The sequence below is a fragment of the Phaethon lepturus genome, unplaced genomic scaffold (genome assembly GCF_000687285.1).
Source record: "Phaethon lepturus isolate BGI_N335 unplaced genomic scaffold, ASM68728v1 scaffold19680, whole genome shotgun sequence".
NCBI lineage: Eukaryota > Metazoa > Chordata > Aves > Phaethontiformes > Phaethontidae > Phaethon > Phaethon lepturus.
Window position 1 is genome coordinate 6,919 of NW_010514251.1, and position 23,324 is coordinate 30,242.

The 23,324-nt window shown below is 41.8% G+C and overlaps 1 protein-coding gene across 1 annotated transcript; it reads right to left on the reverse strand.

The window, feature by feature from the left end:
• Positions 1 to 625: 625 nt before the first annotated feature.
• BTRC (beta-transducin repeat containing E3 ubiquitin protein ligase) lies at positions 626 to 20,473 on the reverse strand (the record flags this gene model as incomplete). The annotated part of the gene is made up of 10 exons (XM_010292473.1): positions 626 to 856; positions 1,906 to 2,099; positions 5,438 to 5,516; positions 6,135 to 6,245; positions 10,618 to 10,736; positions 11,428 to 11,677; positions 14,040 to 14,158; positions 14,636 to 14,773; positions 15,735 to 15,831; positions 20,251 to 20,473. Coding segments are annotated over 9 exons (1,298 nt in total), but the record flags the coding sequence as incomplete, so codon positions are not given.
• Between the last annotated feature and the right edge of the window lie 2,851 nt (positions 20,474 to 23,324).

Genomic DNA, 23,324 nt, shown 5'->3' on the forward strand with positions numbered 1-23,324 from the left:
TCCCTTTGCTAGTGAAATACTGCCCTGGGCCAATGTTTCATGCGGGCCGGGGGTGGACGGGATCTCAGCCCCAGTCCATCGTGCTTGGGACTTTGGCAGAAGAGAGTTTAACTTTTCATTGACTAGCATTCCCCAGCCAAGCAGATGTTAAGGGAGATTACAATACACATCCAGCTTCCAAAGGGTTAGCATAGCAGCCAGGAGAGGAAAGAGATGGATTTGGCTCATAATAGTCAAATTTCAAGGGTCCTCTCTCCACAAAAAATAGGTCTGCAGTCAGAACAGCCAAAAGCCACAGGGAGGTTGGGGGAGCGGGCTGGTCTGGCTGTTTTAAGTGTTTCTGTTGCTCTTCAGAGCTGAATGCTTTTTCAAAGGCTTAGCAATGGATATTGATTTCAGTCTGAGAGTAGCAGCCTCCTCCCCACCCACCCTCCGACCCACCCTGAAGTGACTCTCTCAGCAGGATGCACTGTGGCTATAAGTCTTCTGCTCAACAGCAAAGCAACACATTCTGGCAACATCTTAAATATATTCATAGGACACCTGTGACGGGGTTTGGAGGGGAACCAAACAGGGTAAAGGGAAGAGGAGTGAACAGGAAGAGGGGGACGAGGGAGGAAAGGGATGGGAAGGTTTAAAAATGTTAACTGTTCATGAAAGATAAAAGTCATCTTCTGATATAGCAGCACTTTAGCAGTCAGCCGCGCTGAGTAGACCCTGTCTGAGTTCAACCGCATGCCAACTTTGTTCCAGAAACAAGTCTGAGAGCTTCTCTCTTCAGCAAGTATTGGTTACGTGGATAGTTCTTTTGTCCTGGCATTGGCAGACAATTTAAATACTGCAGCTTAAATGAGTCCTGGGAACAAAAAACAGAACAAACCGAACAAACCCCATTTGTACCAAACATTTTAATGATTTAAAAGAACATCTGATTGACCAGAGCATTTGAGAAAATCAAGATGGCTGATCTGACAGCTCCAGAGCATCACTGTATATTTACCAATCAAACAGAATACAGGATGTGCCCCATGACAGAGCATTTTCATGGGAAAATGTCACTGTGAACAACCCCCTGCAGAAGCCTGTCAGCTATTCTGCCATTTTTCTCAAGCTACTGACAGCAACGGTGCATGTACCCACCAAAGTGGGCAATCATGCTATCCCACTCCACTCACATCCACTCTACAACTGACCCAAATATATGAAACATTTTGTCTTTCCCACACTGTGCTGGCCAAGACAAAAGGGTAAGGTAAGGAACAAACCAGCCAGGCTCTGACATGAACAATTTAACACCCATGCTGTGCTAGAAAGAATGATGGCTAAGCCCTATCAGTAAATGATTTTGCACCTTGATGCATCTCGATTTAATTTGCCTGGGCTTGTGCCTTGGTATCTCCTCCGCTAGCCAAACTGTTCTCTTGAATCAGTTTGCTGCAGAGTGAGAAGAATGGTCACCACTTCAGACGGAGGGAATAAAGCTGACGCTTCTTGGCAAAACCCTGGTGACAACTGCCCAGGGTCAGGCCATCTGCAATCCCTTGTTAGGCAGCAGCTGCTCTGCTTGCTCTGCAGAAACCCTCTTCCTTCTGGACAGCAGTGATAGCTGATTTAATTATTGATGATGATGGACAAAGGAGGAGGAGTTCTTCAGGGCAACTCACAGGCGCCACATGCCACAAATCCTAACATCAAGTCCCTATTCTATGGTATCAAATCCACTCCTGTCCTTTTACAGGACACTAATTACTGCCCAATCAAGATGAGAAATATTGATAGACACTGCTACACTGCTAGTTATTCAAGCAGCAAGCTTGCACTACATCCAGTATCACCTTTGGGTCTCGGTTTTTGTGGTGGTTTTTTTTTTTTTTTTTTTTTTTTTTTTTTTTTTTTTTTTTTTACCTGTGCGAGTGTGAGGTACAATGTAGTGTTATTTATCTTGAGATGTAGGTGTATGTTCTGGACGGGGAACGAGTGGATTCTGCCTGGGCAGCTGGGTCATTCAGAAAATCCCAGATGAGGATGGTGTCATCATGTGAGCTGCTGACAATCTGGAACTCGTCAAACTGGAGTCGAAAGACTCTTCCAGAATGCTCCTAAATGCAAGTGGGAGACACAGCATGTTATGTCACAAACTTGCTGGCACCTGGGATGGAGCAGGGAAGATGAACTTGGGCTTGGATTCTAGTGTTACATTCATTCCTCAGTAAAACCCACACGACGCACTGTGCATCACCATCCCACAGTGTAAATTAAGCCCTCTTTCAGTGAAAAGGGTTTTCCATATCTGAGTACCTGGCTCGCAGGAAGTTTACATTACAGTTATCCCATTACTCCTTATATCCCAATAGTGGACACGCACTGTGCAGAACAAACCAAGCTCGCTCCACCACACAATTCAGTCTGGTGAGGCTGATAGGAGCACTGTCTTCCTTGTTCCATGGTGAAACTCTTTCCTGAAATCACAGCATTCCCAGATGCAGTATGTTACAGGGGGAGAGATGAGAACTTTGCATTCAAGACTTGGCACCCTTGCCACTGCTGAAGAGGAAAGAGCTTAATACTGGAGGACACTAAGGAGCCTGTTGTAAAGTCCAGTGACACAGTAATAATTCCTCTTAAGCAGTTCTAAAAATATGAACTAGAAAGGGCATTCTTTACAGGCAGTTTGCATTCTGCTCTGAGGCTGAGTGGAAATGGCATGATGATTTGGCAAGAGTTCAGACTAATTAACAGGAGGTAATGGCAAGATCCTGGATATCACAGAGCAAATCTACTATGCTTTCCCTTTTGTGTTGCCTATTTTTTCCTGGTGCTTACATCGTCGCAAGAGTGAGCAGTGGCCTCCTTGGTCAGAAGGGAACAGAAGCCATGCAAGTAGAGTGAGCCCTATTCTCTTTAGTGCTCACATGTTGTAAGCGGCCAAGGGTCAGGAAAAAAACATGCTTTACAATATTTTGGTACTGAAAATACAGGTTTCTTAAATATTTAGACAAAAGAGAATTGTCAGCTAGTAAATGGGAAGCCTCTGTCTTATGGCACAGGGCTACAAAAATACAGCTCGGTTTGCAAAGCACAACACCTGTTTTAAAGTGAAACTGCATTTTAAAATTAAAATTAACTGAAATAAACACACACACAAAAGTCAGATTCTGTATTTAAGATAAATTTTAAAAAAGGTCCAGTCATTGGAACCTTTCTGATCTCCTAACCATAACTCAAATTTGTTTTAAAAACATCTTATGGGTTTACATCTTCCACCTATTCCAAAGAGAAATGTTTTTCCAGAGTCTGTGTTGTAGCAGTGAAGTAAGTGAAGTTCTTGCTAGAAAATAGCACTATGACAGTCAGATTCACTGAAGGACTGCTCACAGAGACACCGAGAGAGTTACTTCTAAAGCATTCCAAAACTCCCCTTTTTCTCCCAGTCACTGTAGGTTAAGTAAGGTTGCCTTAGAAGTTCCACACAGCACCTGCCCTTTGCTGTTGCAGTGGCAATAAACAGACTGCACACCCTAAGTTGGGGCCACAAGGACCTGAACCTCATAAGGAAAGCTGAACTGCGTGCTTATTCTGTGCCTGGAAAGCTTCTGTCAAATGCATGTGGCCACTGTTCCAGCTAATGGAAGAGAAAACTGGAAGAGACCTGGCATGCAGCGAGCATTTGTTATCTGTGCACTTTCCTCCTACTGTTTGAAAATTGAACACGAGCAGCAGGAGACTCACGATGTTCATTGTGCAGCCAGGTTTAATTTTGGAGGCCGAGGGAAGAGAAAAAAAAACCTAAACCATGGGTAAGCGGGTATAAGGACGCCCTGTTGTCATAAACATGAAAAGTCCTAAAAGCACCACAACAGCCACTTCTGCCCCCCCTCTTCTGGCCCCCTCCATCGCTATCAAACAGGGATTTATGAGTATCCATGTGTTGAGATTCCTATAGTGTTTCCATCCCACTGCTTCTGATTTATAATATAATTAGCTGGGGCACTTTGGCTGTCCACTGCTGGAAAATGCAGAGGAAATCACACCAGTTAAATTAAGTCTACAGGTTACTAGGCACACATTTGTCTCAGGCTGGAGCAGGAACACTGCTAATACCAAGCTGAAGTCTTAGACTCTCAGGATATGTGCTCATGAGCACAGAGTTGTTCTATAGTTTGCAACTGAGTGGCTGATGACAACGGGTTTTTCTGGATTTCAGCCATGAAACTATTTGCAGTTCTATTTGGCTAACAAGAAGGTTTTTCAACATAGTACCTGCAGGCATCCAAGGCTCTCACAGACTCTTACGCTGCAGCTTAGGGTCCAAATACATGACTGGAAAAGAGTTAGCATGGCTTAATGATCTGCTGCCTGTCAGCTGAGTCACACTACCCCTCACAGCCTGCACCAAATGTGAAGTAAAATACTTTAGTGAGATCTACAGCAACAGTAGCAATTCACGTGGTCAACGAGTGTGCAGAAGGGCAGCTAGCACAGCTCAACTGGTGAGAGGTAACGAGTTGTACAGGATCAGCCAGCCTCGCTACCATCTTGGTTTAGAGCACAGACTACAGTCACATGCCACAGCAGGAAAAGGTCTAACATATACCAACTCCAATACCGCCCAAACTTTTCTTATCTAAAAACTGAATAAATTTAGTACTTCTTTTTCAATGAGAATTTGGTACTAGACTGAAATCTTCCTTTATCCCCAGGGCAAGTGCTGTTAGAGCAGCAACAGTGCAAGTTTTTTGGAGTGAATGTGATGGAGGAATGCTTCTAGGAACCATCCCATGGCCTTGGCTGTACTGGCATTCTTCTCACAACCTTCCCATATTATTCTAAGACCAGTGCAGAGCCACTGTTAAGCATGACTGTGAATGTTGCTAATGCTCACACAATGACATTTTAAACACACCATCATCAGCACTAAGCATCAACGGACAGCATGAAAGCAGTAGTTCCTGTTTAAGGATTATGCAATTTCACTGTCTGTTCCAGTCCTTACCTTTTCTTTCCTTAAACATTCAAAAGCCAGTTAAAAGCAATCCAAGGGTGTTTTTGTTCCTCAAATTCGGAATGTACCACTTCAAGAAATCTCAGGTCAGCAGTTCAGACAACATACTACTACATCATTAACACAGGTTAAAATAAACCCACTGGCACATGGATTCCAAGAAGGACAAGTCTCAAAAATGGATTTAGTTATTAACTTCAAATCACAGAACAAAACTGTTAAAAAGTGAAAGAAACCTCCACAGGTTCTAATTTTTAATGCTTTCTAGCTTGCAATATTAAAAAAAAAGTTGGACACCCAAACAAGCCAGACCCCTAGAAATTATGTATAGATCCTGCAGACTGGGGCTAAACTCACTTGAGTTTCATGGCTCAAGGTAGCCCTGATCAAGCACATTCTTCTGCCCCCACCACCGCCCCTACCAAAAGCTCTTACCACAAGGGTTCGTAAGCAGAGGGTGCCTGCTGGAGCACGGGGATCCAAAGCAGCCACAAGATCCCATACTTTAATTTTCCTAGTAGTGAAAAAATAGACAAACACCAGGGCTCTGTTAGAAAGAAAAGAGCAAGTGCTCACAGAAAAAAATTAACTGTTAGTACAGCTTAGCTAATACACCACTTCATGGAAAATTACAGCAATCCTTCTGCTCCTGAGACCTCGTTCTCGCATTTCCCCTTTGTAAAGTTCATAGAGCTTAGCAGGAGAAGAAAATATTCTGTCAAAGTAAACCACCTAAAACGCAGGTGGTTTACAGAAACCAGCAGCAGGTTAACAGAAACACGTGGGAGTGCAGACACCTAGTCTGTAATGGCAAATGGTCCAGAAGGCACAACCACAGATGGGAAAGATTGCTCTTACCAGTGGTTCAGCTAGAAGAGGTTTCAGGTTGAGTCAGTCAGATATTCTTACAAGCTGAAGAACTGTACCACACACATCAGATCACACTGACTTATTTCAAAAGATGAAAAAAAGGTACACTTTGTAGCATAGTCCTGATTTACTGGCCATGAAAAGGTCCTCTTGGTATGACAGACATGGAGTCTCATATTTTATAAGGAAGATAGGGAAGTAGAATGTGAGACACCGAGACAGACAGAAAGATACAAGGCATTGACCGCACTGACAGCCTCACCCATCATATGCCCCGCTGACTATCCTCTTGTTATCAAAGCGTATGCATCTCACCAACTCTTCATGTCCTTCCAGTACTCGCAAACATGCCCCACACTCGATATCCCATAGCCTGGAAGAGAGTAGGAAGAAGCACTAAGAATTTCTGAATATCTGATCATTGCAACAAAACATTTGGTCTTTGCCTGTAGTTAATGGGAACTTGGAAATAAAGATCATGATGAAACAACAAAGAAGAAACAAACTACATTCATCACTCCTTTTCCTGCTCTTAAGCGGATGCAGGCTTTTCAACATGACCCTGTTATGTTACAGTAACACAGGGGAAATGAGTCAGAGATCCAAAAATTTTAAGACCAGTTGTGTCTAGCATCTACTGCTCTAGTAACACAGGGTATGTCCCAGTTATCTTCACAGTGAGCCTCGTAACTTTATTTTACTGAAGTCTGAAGTTGATTTTTCATAAAAAGTATTTTGCCTTGATTTTAAGATGTTAAGAGAGGAGACTTACCAATCCCCTTGGCAGCTTGTTCCAACTGGTAAGATCATCTTCACAGGGCACGCGCCCCTTTCTGTACCCCTACATGCCTATTTCTGATTTGGAGACTACCATCAGACAAATCAAGACATCAATACAGTGGTGAAAGGTACAAGAATTAACAAGCCCTTTTTATTTGTCATTTGTCCCACTGAAGGTATGTTTACTCTGTAACCTAAGCACCTTATGCATAAGCTAAAATGGACACTCTAGGTTCATTATTTTGTAATGCATTTTCTTCTTGCTCTCAAATAACTGCTGTGGCTTTCTGCTATCTAATAATCCAATATTTTTAAAAAAGTTTTGGCACCAATACCAGTACACAGTATCCCAGTAAGAGACACCTCTAGGTTTATTATTTTGTAATGCATTTTCTTCTTGCTTCAAATAACTGCTGTGGCTTTCTGCTATCTGTTTCTAATAATCCAATATTTTTAAAAAAGTTTTGGCACCGATACCAGTACACAGTATCCCAGTAAGAGACACAGCAATGTGTTACTTTCTCAACTGTAAATATACCAGAGTTTGGGGCTTTGTGAAGGATTTTTAGCATGAAGAATAAATCAAAATACATTATTTTTTACACTTACACACTACCTTGAAAAATAGTTAAGGAACACTTGAAACAGTTATGAAGTAAGTCTATTTGCTTTCCATACTTTTGTCAGCTCTTTAACATGATTCCCAATTACATGAATAAAGAAAGATTATTTGCCTACAAGAACTGAAATTCTTTGACATGTGTTGTCTCGAGGTGTTCCACCTCTGGCTGAGATATGCTCTGCTCATACAGGAATCTTTTAATAGCAGTATCTGCTGCAGCTCCCTGACACACAGCTGAAAGAAAGCAGTCACAAATGTTAACTGCTCATTCAATTAGCATTCAGGCTGACGTGAACTTCACAGTAGTGAGAAGAAATATGAGTTGTTTGTGGAATTTCTCTGGGTGACACATCTTGAAGCAGCACAGCTGCTGAGAGGTCAGGTCACTTTTTCTTGAGAGACAGACAAAGAAAGAGATAAACTGTCCCCACATACTTATCCCTGAGGTCCCCCAGGGAATAATCCAGATCCAGTGGATGTGTGCCCAAGGTTGGAGGATAGTCATTGCAGTTGTCCTGCCACAACAAGCTGCTCTCACTTTGGACAACAGAGGAATGAACAGAACTCTTTTGTCACTGTAGAACTGGGACAGGATTTGTCTATGCCCACACTTGAGGCCAACGAGGAGCATGAGGTGATTCTTAGATCCATGAAGTTGCTATTTCAGGAATATGTGAAGATCCCAATAGTTTTTATATGAGTATCAGCACACCAGTCAAGGTCAGAGCAAGCAACTCCATGGCAAAGGTCAGCCAAAGGCACTCTGTCTGGTCAGAGAGCATTAAGTCTCTCAAGGTCTGTAAACAGGATGGACAATGCCAGAAATGAACTGGTGCAGAAAGGTTTCAAGAGCAATCTTGTGCCAGGAACTTTTGTGCCATGTGTTTCTATTCCTTGCCATCAATCCTGTGATTGCCAGCAGCTCTGGGAGGCTGCATTGCACTAATTCAGGCCTGTATTTTCAGGTCCCAGTTTGAGGTTTTACCTGAATCTGAATGGGATTAGAAGAGATGATCATGTCCCTAGCCATATGGGGAACGGGCCTTCGTGTACAAAAGGGGTAATTGCTATGTAAGAGCAGAATCTCCTAGCAGAATCGGTGCCAAGGATATCTGCCAGATTTGATAACCTTCTCAAATTTCTACTTCTTTAAATAGTCAAAGGACCAAATAGTAAGAAAACTACTCTTAAGTCTTGAGAATTAACTAAAAAAAATCACTACAAAGTGTATGCAGTCAAAAACACTACCACTCTTTCTTCCTACAGCTTTGGGAGAATTTCTGGAAGTACAGGGGGGTCTGCAATTATCTCAGCGCTTAACTCACTTGAAGTCCTGGCAGAGTTGGAAGATGTACAGAAGGCAGGTGAGGCTGAATCCCCATCTCCTGGAGACAACACTGTTGTCTAAACAGTCCAGTATCAGATCCCCATGTGTGCACACACTTGAGGCTGAATACACACATGCAAATCAGCCACTCATTTAAAAATTAACCCAAGACAATGTAGTCTATTTTCTTGCTCTAAATTATCCTTTCTTTTTTTCTATACCATGCTTGTGTGTAGCAATTAAGAACTTCGAACCTAGAAGCTAAGATACTGAAGTGATTGGATTAAACTTGATGGACCAGTTTCTACCAGATGGAAATAAGCACAATGACAGCGATGCCTATGTAGCTGTGTCCCCTTACACTGGTGAAACTTCTGGCTTAACCCAAAGCCTCAATAATTTTTATACATGGGATCTCCCTACAGAAGAAAGATATTGATTTCTCAGCTACTTGATATGTCCTCACATTTGCAGTTGCAAAACTAGAAATCAGAGAGTCATCTTTTGGAAAAAAGTTTCCCTGCGATCTGTATCAGGAGGCAGCCTCTACTAAAGGCCAACACACAACATCTGGCATTTTACAGTGTATTAAAATCAAACATACAAAGCACCAAGCCACCGACAAAGATGACTTGGTAACCTGCCCTTTCTTAATCACCCTTCCACTGACTTGTGCCCTCTTCTAATGGCTGGGAAAAATCGATGTGACCAGGTAAGTCTTGTGCCTTGCCCACACAGCTGCCAAACTTGACTTCCATTACTTTCATTCACTGACAACGTTCCTGAATTATCTGTCAACTAGAGATTTTGTCCAATGTAAGCATAAAAGTAACTGTATTCTTCTCTAGCGCTATCACTATCTTGACATTTATTTTTATTAGTATTGCAAGTCATATTTTGGATCCTTCCCTAACTGTTTCAACATTTAACTACTTCTTACTCTAATTCTGAAACCAAGTTTCACAGTAGAATTGCAGAAGGTATTTTTCCTATTTGAAGTACAGGAGTTCTCACCATGTGTAAGTGGTACTACTCTTTCACAATGCCTGTAATACTTTTTCCCCTGATTAACAGACAGAAGTTCCAGCTCTCTTGGTTATGCTCTCAGACAGCCCTATACTAAAATCTGGTGATGTCAACCAAAGGATCACAATTTTCCTATAGAATGCAAAGCAGGGAGAGGCCGCATGTTGCAAGCAAAGTCCACAAGCAAACAGTAGCATGAATCATTCTCACTGAGGAGAAACTATTACTGATAGGCAAAGTGAAGGGTTTCTGCCTACACTGTCCAGTTTTCAAGTTTTATCAGAAGACAGACAATTATTTAAAGCAATGACAAATACAAAAGGGAGGCTGCTCTTACTCCTGTTTGCATGACAGAGCCATTTCCCGACATCACGTACACTGCTACTCAAGCTTGCTCTGTACGCCCCAAGATTAGTGGGACATCCCTCTGCCATCAGCTGCAGGATCTAGGGAGAAATCCTGGCTCATGATACCAGGAGGAGTTAAATCTCAGATTGCAACCAGGGCAGCTGGAGAAGCGCAAAAGGCAGCAAACTGAACTTCATGCTCTAAACCAGCTGTTCCAAACTTAACCAGGTGCCAAGTACCACAAGAAGAGTTTGGCAAGAGCCCAGGAGAATTTCTGCAGAGGATTAAATGCCTCTTACTCAAATGTGACCCCCTTTAACTAGACACATAGCCTAATTAAAATATCACAAGAGGACATCACAGAAAGTGGTACTTGCCAGCTCTTTCATACACCAGAATTGTCACAGCAATGCAACTTGTTGATTAGTATGGGACTCTTGAGATACAGAGGATAAAAGACAACACAGTAAAACACGCTTCTAATATCTCTTTCCAGTAGTTCCCAATGTTCTATACCAAAGAAAGCATATTTCAAAGACGGCAAGGGTACAGAACACTTCAGTTGCCTAACCTCTGCACATCCCAGGGAATCAGAGACAATATGCTTGCACAGAACTCAGCAACGGGGAGTGTGTCTCTCACCTGATAGTATTATCTGAAGAGCCGCTCACTACTAGCCTGTCTCTGTACTGCAGACATGCAATGCCTCGTTTGTGGCCATTTAAGGTGCGCACAAATTCGCAGGTACTAGTGTTCCATACCTGTGACAGGAATGGGGGAGGGAACCACACAGAGAGAAAATTATTAAGAGGATACTAACAAAAGCTGGTATCTGTATGATACATAGGTGCATCCAGAATGCTCTTAATTGAAGATGCTATTATTAAGACTGGGAAAATTACTGCCCTGACGACTTGTGACTATAGTCTGCAACTGTTAGCAGCTTGGGTCACTGTGTATACAGAAGATTTTTGCCACATTATATGAGAATTAACTTCCAAAATCAGACTTTAACACTCTTGGGCTATGATTTAGTCTACACAGGATCTTGATTTTCCTCAGTTTTAATGCTGCAGATTGGGATCATAGCAGTAACACTTAAGTGACTCCTACCCACTCACCTTCACTTTTGCCCCCATGCTGCCCTCTGACAACTGTTCGAATGATTGATGCTGAAACAGATTATGGAAGTGGTCAAGTCGAAAAAGAACACAGAAGAAAAGTCCTTTTTCAACTGCAGCTGTACCTGGATCTGATTTGCCATACAGCTCTGTAAAAAAGTTGTGCAAGCTCAACAGGGGAGGGACGAGTGGAAATGAAGAGCAGGAAGAACACTGCTTCTGAAGGAAGGTCTGTGTAATAATTGCCAAGGACCATCTTCCCTGTCTGGTCACTGTTCTTGGTTATTGAATAACCCAGTGCTGCCAATAAAAAGCCTTTGAAACTCCTCACCTTTATAGTTCTGTCACCTGACGCTGACACAATGTACTTGTCATCAAAATCCACTACGTTGACAGCAGCTCGGTGCCCTACTAGCACCCTCCTCAGGGTGATGTCCGTTGGTGAAGCCATGTCCCACACAGCAATGGAACGGTCTTTGGAACACGTCACCATCATGCCGTTATTGAAGCGGAGGTGCAGTACTGCTTCGCAGTGGTGGATCAGTGTATTCAGCATCTCGCCTGCATTCACGTCCCACACCCTGCAGTTTCAAATTTCAAATCAGAGAGACTTAAAAAACTGCACAGTGGATCTTCTGAAGAGCGAGAGAGGGACGGGGAGAGGTAATTGACTCTCTAGCAATATTAGAGAAGCAAACACCACAAGTTACATCTACATCTATTAAATAGTTCATTAAAAGATTTATTATATAAACCTGTTGATTATGCATATGCTGAGACAGTCCAGCAGCCAAAAACTCTGCAATGCAGTTAACATAATAAAAATAACCTAGACAGGAAAAAAGCGTTCCTTAATTAAGGGAATTTAGTGATGAGGAAAGGTATGAGATTGATGGCCTTAAAGACTGGTGTTTACTGGTTGTGTCAGCCTACCACACACTCCATTTCCAGTCAATGAGTACTTATCATGACCTGTGGAGAAGCAAGTTCAGTGACAGGTTTAATTTTTGACCTCTCCCACAGGACTATCAACTCAAAGGGTAATTTATACAGAAGCAGAAGACAAGATAATGCTTTTCAAACAAATATAAGTAATTGCCACAAGTTGCACCACAAACTGCACTTATCCTGCAGTGCATCTGGTACACAGCTACATTCCAGGAATGTGCTGAATATCCACATTAAGACAGAGCATTTATGTCAATTTAATGGTATTGGAAACCAACTGTTTCAGCTGAAAGATAATTTAAGATGAAAGTTGGACAAAGGCTTCATACAGAATTTCTAGGACTTGAAATGAAGATTTTAAGCCTTAAAAATCTTTCTTTTGGGCTATTCTGTTGGCAAACTTCTTTTACTATCTTTTACTACCTTTTACCATAAAGAAACTTCTTTTGGCACTATCACACCTGTATCCCAGGTACACTACGTGAGAGCAGAAAATGTCTGTATCATCAGGCACATCAGACATCGCAGGAGTTAAAACTTTCCCCTGCTAATAAGGTGAGCAGTAAGAAAGGGCAAGATGTGAGAAAGACCTCTAATGTCTTATTTTCTAACTTATGGAGGCTGAAGTGCAGAAAACCACATTCCAATTACAAAATGCAAAGGAGAAAAACCCACAGACTAGAGACTTGAGCCATTAACATATAAGCAGTTTGCAGACAGGGTTGCCAAAGTGAACAGGAGCTGGAGACCTACTGACTTCTTTGGACAAGTGCATCCCTGAGACCTCAGAAACATTAAGAGCCCATCTGTACTGTCTATTGGATGAAGTCCCTTTTCCTGAGGAGACCCAAGGATAAAAGTGATGCATCCTACGTGCCTCTGGGGTCTGCACAAACATTTACAGATACGGTGGGAAACAAAGTATTTCTGGGCAAGTAGCCAGTCTGCAATTTGGCCTGCCTGGCCTGATACGGAAGATGATAGTACTTGTTACAGAAATCAGCCTCTCCTTTGGCGATCTGTTTAGCACAGTGCAGTTCCCATACTGTCTCCAGGCAGGCAGTGTTGCCGAAATTCTGGATTTCTGCTAATGATAGGACCCCCAAAACTAGCAGCACCACCAGACTGCAATGCATCACATGTCAGGAACTAAATTTAATGGCCATTAGCTTAACAATGGTAGTTCACACGCAAGCATGGTGATAACCATGAGGAGCTTGCAGCCATAGGAACACATGCTAATAGCTTCAGAAAAAGCCACTGACGCAGCTTTTTGTTGTCTGTAACTTCACTGCATGGGCATTGCTTGTACTCTGACAAGAAGAGAATATATAACAACATGGAGAAGACAGACTTGCTCCTTCACATGCAAGTTCATATTGCAATTCACTAACTCATATGTGCCTGTATTTACACTGCAGGTCTTAGATTCTCTGGGATCCTGTAATATGTCTAGTGGGCTTCACATCTGCACAACATGCACCACAAGTACAGACTTGAGGTGTCCAGTCTTTTGCTGGAGACTGGAAGGAAAGCAAGGTTAGAAAAATTGAATGAAAAGAAACATCATGCTGAAATTTAATTAAAAGTCACAGGAAATCTAGTCATACATCTTTTGTTTAAATTAGGTGTCAATGGATGACTAAACTTTCAAACTTGCTTTGAAAACTTCAATCACTTTTAAAAAGTTATTCTCAGGGACTGTAAAAATATGCAAAACCTTGGCAAAATGCTAGATGGCCTTCCTAAACCTTCTTGATCTTGACCGGCCTTTGCTTAGGTTCTCATTTCTCCTTGACAGGAGAACATTTGCATGGACATCTGATACACAAGGACAGTACACTCCTGAATGAATACGCTTCATGGAATACTTCATGGAATACTACTTCATGGAACTGACTGAACAGCACACGTGTAAGAAAACATCATTTCAGCAGCTTGCAAGGCTAAAATCTTAGAGGCAAACAGAAAGCTCCAAACCACGAGCACACACACCTGACTGTTGAGTCTGAAGATCCAGTAATGATCACCCGTTCATCGTACTGGAGGCACAGGACAGAACCTGTGTGTCCGGTGAGAATTCGCTTGCATTCCAATGTATTCTTATCCCAGATCTAAGATAGCAAACATTCAAAACCAGACAGGTCAGTAAAGTTTTCATCTTTCAGCACTTACTGGTTTGACTGGTCTGTTTTTCACTACAACGCATCATCCATACCGCAGTTAGAACATCATTAGTGGCATCTGTAGAGTCTTCTACAGGCTCTTTGGTGGAATACATTAACATCTTTGATATTACTGGCTTTACTACGAACATTGGTTTTAACCCTTCTCATCAGGGTACAGGGCGCAGTAATTTCATAGCCTATAATTACTGTTGTACAAAAACTCTGCTAGTGAAGTCTGTTTGTAAGGAAACAGGGTCTCTCTTGCCAGGTAAGGGAGGCATACATGCTTTGTAGGTGGGAGATGGGGAAGGAGAAGGCTAGATTACTAACAAGAGATTGAGTAGCTGTCACTGAAATTAGGACACTATTATTTATGGCATAGACACTGTATGCTATTAGTATGCCATTTTGGAGCATTCTCACCTTAATAGTATTGTCTCGTAGGCCACTTACTATCTTCTGATCATCATACTGTAAACAATAAACCCCTTTGCTTGTCTCGCTTCGGCAGTGGATCCTCTGTAAACTGTGCCTTCCACACCGCCAGTTTGACTCTATTGTCTTGAGGAGAGACAGGAGACAAAAGAGAAGTAAAAATAAAGCATGGAACTATCTTTCCTTTTTTTGTTTGTTTGAAAAGACAGCAGATACTTTTCTTCACACTTTTTTCTGCAATCTGGCCTATACAATGACATAACTGGTTTCTAGAATAAGTAATACACGTAACAAAACCAATTACATGGACAAAAGCCTGGAAAACATATCGTGGCTCAACTCATCTGTGTTATCTGGAATGGTGAGTGAGGAGTGACCTAAACGATTTTTTTCTATCTCCAACTTTTAACTCCCTGTGACTCAATGACTAAACAACCGCAGAGAAAGTCTCAGTTGAGCTCTAGCTAAGTGCATGTACGAACTTGTCACAACAGTGCCCGAGCACTGCTTTAGCCATTAGGGAACTACCAGAACATGGCATTTTGCTCACACTAGATACAAGGCAACCATACTCCTGTTCCCCTGGGTCTTAGGATTGCAGTCTTTAGCAATGCACTTTCTCCCTGGCTCAGTTCCTCATACTTCCCCGTAACATCTTATTAGGTCTCATGTGCACTGGGTAGAGCAAAGTACCATGGAACAGAGAAAATTAAGATGGTATGGTGCTGCTGTGAAATCTGATGTGCAAGGTGTAGAGACTCCATCTGCAAACTGCTCATTGAACAATCTAACTCATTCTCTGTCTAAAGGAGCAGCAGAGCCTGGGACCTTATATATTTATCCCAGATTTACAAACTCCAAACACAAACACATCAGATTTAATGAAATATTTAATTAGAACAAAATATTCTCAGAATTTCAGCATCATGAATAAATGAGGGTGATTAAAACAAAAAAACCACCACCAAACTAATGAAATATTTCATTAGAATGAAATACTCTCAGAATTTCAGCATCACGAATAAATAAGGGAGATTTAAAAAAAACCAACAACCAAACATCACCACATCTGGAAGCTGTTTCTTACCTCTATGTCCTGTATAATTTTGGGGTAAAGCGCTCTGTAGAAGGAGTTGGGTGGTGCAGTCCCATCAGGAGGTTTATTTTTAAATAGATATTGTCCCCTGGAAGACAAAGAACACTCCCATTGAACACAAATCATGTTTCAGCATTTTGAAGAAAGGTCCTCCTGGCATTTTACAAGTGGGTAACAGACAGGTTCATATTCAAACTTAATTTACTCAGTAAGATGGGGTGGTTCCTTGTTTGTTTGCCCTGCAATATGTCAGTGTTGCATTCTGACACTGAAATACTCATGAAAAATCTGTGCCTAGTCACTCAGGGAAGGGAAATATATTATCTCTTATGGACATGAGCCCATTCAACTCAATAGGAGGTGAGAATGGCTCATGCCTGCAATGCACATACCCATATCAGAGGTCACCTTTAAAATAAAGTGTAAGAAAATGAGAGAAGCCAAGGAACCCTCAAGCTCACTATGCATTCAAGGTTAACTTTTATCTGCATTAGCAGGAACAGTATCAGTTTTGGTACATGGACATTTTACTGCTACTAATATATTTTGGTAAGCAACACTTCATCTGTGGTGCCTCTCTCATTTCAACACTGATTTGGAATACTCATATCCCAAGCTAGATTTTTGCTACAAAAAAAATCCATAAACGGCAATCACTACCCGCTGTGTAAAAAACTTTAATTCCTCATCCTGAAGTTAAGAAGCCACCAAACACGGTGTGGAAGCTAGTAAACCCCACCATGGGCGTACTAACTGCTGTTCTGCCTGGCAACATGCCTCAGAAAATGGAGAGAGGCACAAATGCCTCCGAGTGTAATCCTGGCATCAGAGGCACAGAGTTTACACTGGGCCAGCCCTCCACTTCTCCCTCTCTTGCTGCATTATGGCATAATTAATTGTCCAATACTTCCCCGCACATTTCTTTCTTGTCCTTTCCATGCAGTATACCTTGAAACTCATTTGAGAGACTGTACATTGGCTGCCCTGAAGTACTTGAACAACGGAAATCACAACAACGAACCAAAATTTTTAGATTATGAGGCAGTGGCAAACTATAGGACTGAAAACACAAAATAACAAATGCTCAAGAAAAGAACTTTTGATAATTCTTCAAATAAAGTACTTTAAGTACAACTTGAAAGGTGCTTTCCACTTTGGACAGAGCAATCATCTGAGTCCTCAAATACAGTGACTAGAAGCCACTCATATGGGGACAAACACATGTGAAGAAGGGACACATGGATGCAGGCAAACCACTACCTAGATGGTTGCCTATTTATTGTGATCCAGTCTGGAAGTGCATACATGAAAATTACAATTATTGGCCCAGGGAGAAGAAAAATGAAAATACACAGAATACCCAGGATACATCCTGGAAGATTTGGGGTATGTCTACAACAATCTGTATACAAGCCTATGTGCCTGAAAACCTGTCTATTGTTTCCAACTTTACTAGTTGATCAAATACAAGGTCTTGTTGCTACCTACAAGCCCTGCCTTGCTGCATGTAGAGTCAGTTGTTTACAGTTCAGCTAAAGGATTGCTTGGAATTTCCATGGCATCCCAGTGGCCGTTGTGCTGTGGCTCTGGGATAAAAGGAACTATTGTTTGCAGGTTTTGATGACTGGCCAATTCAATCAAGTATTCAGATGGACACAATTGTGCCCAGATTTTGGGCTTCTGTTTTATACTTCTCTCAATCCATGTAACCCTTACTGCTCCCTGACAAGCTGTCAGTGAAGGCTACTATGCTACGGAACTGGGTGTTTCTGTTGTTAACCATAAGCTGCAAATGCTGAAATCGGGCAGCCCATGTGCAAAGTGAGGAGCTGTAAGCAAGTAACACCAGTCATCCATCTTCTGAACTGTCCAGTTAGTCACCTCCTTGTGCCATGCGCAGCTTTAGCATTGATTACGAGCTATAAAGTTCTATATGACAGAGATGCAATTACACTGGACATTTCTTGTCTGCCTCTCTTAACCACCCCACCATGCCTGCAGTTGTATCTTTTAGAGCTAATCAGAGGGCAATCTGAAAGACAGCACCCAGTAGCGTCCAGGACACAGTGTAAACCTGAAGAAGAGGTGCAGTAACAGGGTGTGACTGTCCTTTGAGATGAGAAGCAGGATTATGCGATTGTTTTTTAGAAATGTCAAGTGTCTGTACGACTAATAATTGGTGGTAATGTTATTTCTAAAATCTGGAGGGAGCAACTTGAGAACTATCAGCTATGATCTCTGATAAGATGTAGAGAATAGGTAAAGTTCCACAGATCAGAAAAAAGAAAAATGTAGTTCTTGCATTTAAAAAAAGGGAAGAAGGTCCACCAAAGAAATGGTGGACCGTCAAACTCAACTTTGACAGCTTAGCAGTTCTAGACTACACAGTTAATCAGATGAGCACCTAGGAGATTACAAGGTGACCAACAACAGGCAACAGTGATCAACCCAGAATACACCGTGTCAAACTGACCTGATTTCTTCACAGGGGCTATTCTCATTACTTAGCAAGAGAAGTATGACTTTGGAAGAGCTCAAGAGTGGACATACAAATGGTTGGAAAGCACAGTTTACCGATGGTGCACTGTCAAACAGGATGGCAACTGGGATCTTGCATGGAGTCTGTCCTAGATGGGTCATTATTGAGCATTTTCATTAATGACAAAGAATGGAACAGGGAGTGCATTTATTACCTAACCAATGATACCACAGCTGGGAGAAGCTACAAGCACTTTGGAGGACAAGTTTAAATTCATAATGCTCCTGACAAAATGGGAGAAACACCAAATAATAAATAGAATCTAATTCAGTAAGGACAAGTTCCAAGTTCACCACTGAGTAATAACGTAAGTATGCAAAATGAGGAATAATGGCTAAGTAGCACTTCCACAGAAAGGGTAATTAATTTTATAACAGTATTATACCATCGTTAAAAAAAAAAACAAACCAACACACATGTTCTACTGGAAAGCATAAAATGGAGCGTCCTCTGTAAGGCATGCAAAGCAATGCTTCCCACACCACCAAACTCTGGTGATGCCTTGGCAGAAATAAGACACCCAGCTGATTACACCACTCTCCAGGAATCGAGTAGAGCAATCGGGGAGGGTCTAAACAGAGAAAACCAAGAATGACATGAGGACAAGAGAACACAGGCTTATGGTTGGTTAGTGCATCCAAAAATGTAGGAAACATGATCATCTTCTGACACAGAAAAGATTACTGCAGAAAGGAGAATGAGAAACTGTCCTGTGTGTCTGCGTAGGCTAAATAGAACATGCTGAACTGTAGCTAGGAAGACAGCCTAGATTTTAGGAAAATCTTTCTAACACTGAAGTTAATGAAATGGTGGAATTCCTTGCCCAGGCAGGTCACTCCATCAGTGCAGGTTTTTAAGAACAAGTTAGACAAACATCTGGGATGACTTAAAAGAAACCTGGCTCTGCCTTTGGGAAACAGGAGGGCCTAAATAACCTCTCAAGGTCCTCTTCAGACTTACTGTGACCTCAACAATACAGAGCAAAAACAGAAGTCCTGGAAAGAACAAGGCATTAAAAGGAACACAAAAGTTACTACTGCCATGCTTGTGTTTATTTTACACTCTTTATAAACATTACACTATTGGAAGCAGATCAAAATAGTATTTTTAAAGGATGCTTCATAATCCTGATTTACTCGCCTTTACTTCCTGAGACAAACAAGAACAAAATTAGCCATAAAACAGGAGTCTTTGTTTGCAACTCTGTATCTTTTTCTTTTTAATAGCAACCAAAATGCCTGAGCTGTCACTTTTATCTTGTTTATGAAATATTCATACCCAGCTTCCTTTCTGCCAACATCCTAGGGACACCCTTGGAAAAGAAAATTATGTATTAAAGGACGTACCCCTGAGAGGGAAAGTTCTAATGAAATGTTAACAGAGCAGCTTCAAACTTGAGTGAGACCCACATTGTAGTAAGGCTATTCCAGATGATTATTAACTAATCTATCTGCATTTCTAAAGTCCCCTATTCTCCGTGGTACCTACCCTCAGCTTCCAGTTTGAAAATTAAACAGATATCTAATAGTGAAAATCTGCTGAGGAAAACAAACAGACCTATCAAGGAAACAACTAATTCACAGCACATGCTGCCCCACTGCCACCCCTAAAAAAGCTCTTCTGCTCTGAACTGCTGACTAGTTTAGTGTTCCCCTGGGGTGCACACAGCTTCTTAATTTGAACCGAATGACAGCTGGGTGTAAAAATCTCAGCCTGTATATCTCACTTGTCACAGTGGGATAAGAGCACGATCAGATGAGGAAGGTGAGGAAAAAGCCCCCACATGGCCTGCATAGCCAAATGATGCCCTAATTCCCCAACCCCCAAATTTTGATTTAAGGAACTGTCCAGTTTGGAACCAACAGGATGTTTCAGGGTGCTAAATAACCCTCTTCAAACATGGTTTGAAACACACAGCACCTACTGTCCTGAATGGGGGCAAAAGAGGTGAAGATGCAGTTTCCTCACCATCCTCTCCTCTCTGACAACCCCCTCCACAGGGAGTCTGTCCTGACCATTCTCTCGATGAGCTTCTTCCACAGCATGCCGTCCGACGTCACCCGGTACCACTCCTTGCACACCAGCTCAGCAGCACACAACGATTTGGCATCCAGGTACGACAGAATGTTCTCAGCAATGTGATCCAGTCCCCGAGCTGGGGGAAGAGAAGGAAAAAAAAAAAGATTATTTGCTGGGGAGACACAGAGTTTAAAACAACTCCCCTTGCTAGTGCAGAGATACCCTCTCTTTCCATCTCCTCTTCTGCATGCAGAGCTGGACCAAAAATGCACAGAGAGCATTTGCGGCTAAGTTCAGGAGTGAACAGCATTCTCCAACTTCCTTTGGATATAACACAACAAGTCATTAAAAATAATAAAGAATCCAAGAAGTCATTCCAATCTATTTCGATGGGTTTTAGCACTAGGGGGATATTCTATGGATGGCATTTCCAACTCAGCGACGCAGCCCCCAAAATCTCTCTATATTAGGACCATTTCTCATCTCACTGCTACAGCTGTTCTCATGTTCCAACGGCTCAAAAGCTGTTTTTGCTAAAGCAGTAGCTTTTAAACGTAATGAAGAAAAAAATATATATTCCCAATGTGTGCCCTGAAGGGTAGTGGTACCTTTAGACATGGGGGAGGGAAAGATATGCAGATGCACAGGGAAGTCGAGAGGGAAGGAGAGGCTGTGTAAGGAGAAAGTGAAGCAGGTTTGCTAGTTTTGTTTATTTTAGTAGTGGAGAAAAAATGTGCACCAAAATGGTATAATCTGCAAGTATTTTCCAGTGTGAATACCAGGACTGGCTTTGTTACAACATGGCTGGAGTGAGATGCAAAGCAATTGCCTGGTTAGCACCAAGCAGTCCGATGTAATGTCTGCATAGCTGGGGGCCAGGGAAGGTTATGCTATGTTTCTTAACTGGATGGATTCAGTAAAAATGTGCCCTTACCCACCTAAATTTAATCACCAGCAAGACTTCAGAAAAATAGGATGCCTTTTAAATGAGCTGTAGCACAAACACAGCTTCTCTTGGAGGCTGTTTAATTCACAAGTGAGACACACCATCAAGAGATTATCTCACTTAGCAGGTCAAATTTCAGAGGCTTTGTGAAAGTTGTAGTTTAGACCCCATCATCCCTCAGGCATGACGTTCAGACCAACCAAAAAGGAAGCATGGCAGATTGGTATTACACGCATCTTCCCTGTGGTTCACATTTGGGACAGAGTTAAATACATCTTTTCTTGCTTTTAAAACAACAGCCTCAAAGACCAGGCCCTGCTTGTGACAGGGAAAGAAAAAGCAGCAAGTGCATTTTTCCAGTCACATGTCTGTACATCTGCAAACTCAAACTGGGTGTCATCAGCTGATTCTGATTAGAGTTCATGAGATACAAAAGGCCTAACCTTTTTTTCGTTAACTGAAAGATCTCAAAATTATCTTCCAATGCATGAAAATAAGAAAATGCAGCATGCCCCCTCTTGCTCCTTTTAAACATCCTAAATTTATAATAGACTTTGGGTGAGGCACTGTGCCCAGTGTTTTATGCTCCCATTCATACATAGAAAAAGCACGTGAATGATACCATGCACAGCCAGAGAGTGCAGAAAGAGGTCTGACATTTCTTATCTTTATAGATGCAAAATTAGATGCCAACCTGCAAAATAAAAGCATCAGCAGCCTTTATGATGTATTTAATCTGAAAAGATATATACAGTCACTACATAAAATTCTTTAAAAAAAAGAAAAAAAAGTGTGTTTGTCAATTTAGATTGACTCTACAGCAATTTGTGGAAAGACAGATACAATGTTTTAGTGAAAGTGAACTGGAATTTGCAGGAATTCCACAGTTTGGTAGGACAGACATGGACATTGTGTCCCTCTGTTTCCCCACCCTGACACCTGCAGTCCTGAGCTCTATCCACTGGGTGGAAATGATATATTTGCTTTCCCAGTCCATGTTGCTTCCAGTGGGCCCACAGACATTTACAGACCCACAAATGCCTGCCTGTGTAGGAGCCATAGCGGTGGCGTTATGTCAGCGGCGTCACAGCAAGAAATTATTTCATGTGGGGCACAATCAGTGTCTTTAGGAAGCAGGGCTACACTGCATAAACTGGGCACAATAATCTTCGCCCACAAGTCTGCCTCTGACCCACCTGCCCTTTCTGGATCATCAGTAGTCGCACTTTAGATCTTGCTGCAGTGAGGTGTCGTAACGACTTCCAGGACCGTAAGTCATCCTTTGCAGATCTTAGATCCTTCGCAGAGAAGGAATACTAATGTTTTGGCCCCTCCTCCTCACATTTATAAGTGGATGGGCAGAGCTATTTTGGCCTGGCAGCAAACTCAATTTTATTATTTTGTTTCTTGGGAACAGCACAACTCACTGAGACATATATCTAACAAAGCATCGCTTCCTTAAAAAAGAGAAATCTCTGCTCACAAAAGTTTTTGCTAAATCAATGTGAAACACGATTAGCCCTTCAGCTTTCCATACCAACAAGAATGTTTCAGCTATTTCACACATGAAACCTTTATAAAAATGATTTTCCTCATAAAAAATGTTAAACAGCTTGGAAATGCTAAGCAGAGACCTTATTTTTCAGAAACAGAACAAAGTTTGTTAAGTACACAGTTAAGCTGTATTTTTCAAACAACCTTAATTCTGTTCAAAGTACTGGGAAAATAACCTGAGCCAATTTTACCCTATATTAGTAGAACGTGCTCATGATCTAAACCTACCTTTAATTCTGGCCATTCTTTGGGACAGTGCTAGGAGGACAGAGATAAGATGCCTCATGATTTTGAAGTAGTTTTATTTACTCGAGGGGGAGAGCAGGAGAGAGAATGAAGGAGTAAAAATAAAACGAGAAAAACTGAACACTTGAGAATTTCAGAAAGCTAAAAAATACTTAGAGTTTAGGGTTTTTTTTATTATGTGACTTAATTTAAAAGTTTAGGTTCATCGCTCTTCCCGATACGGTTTCTTACCTTCCCCTTTCACAAAATCACACACAGAATCACAGAATCACTAGGT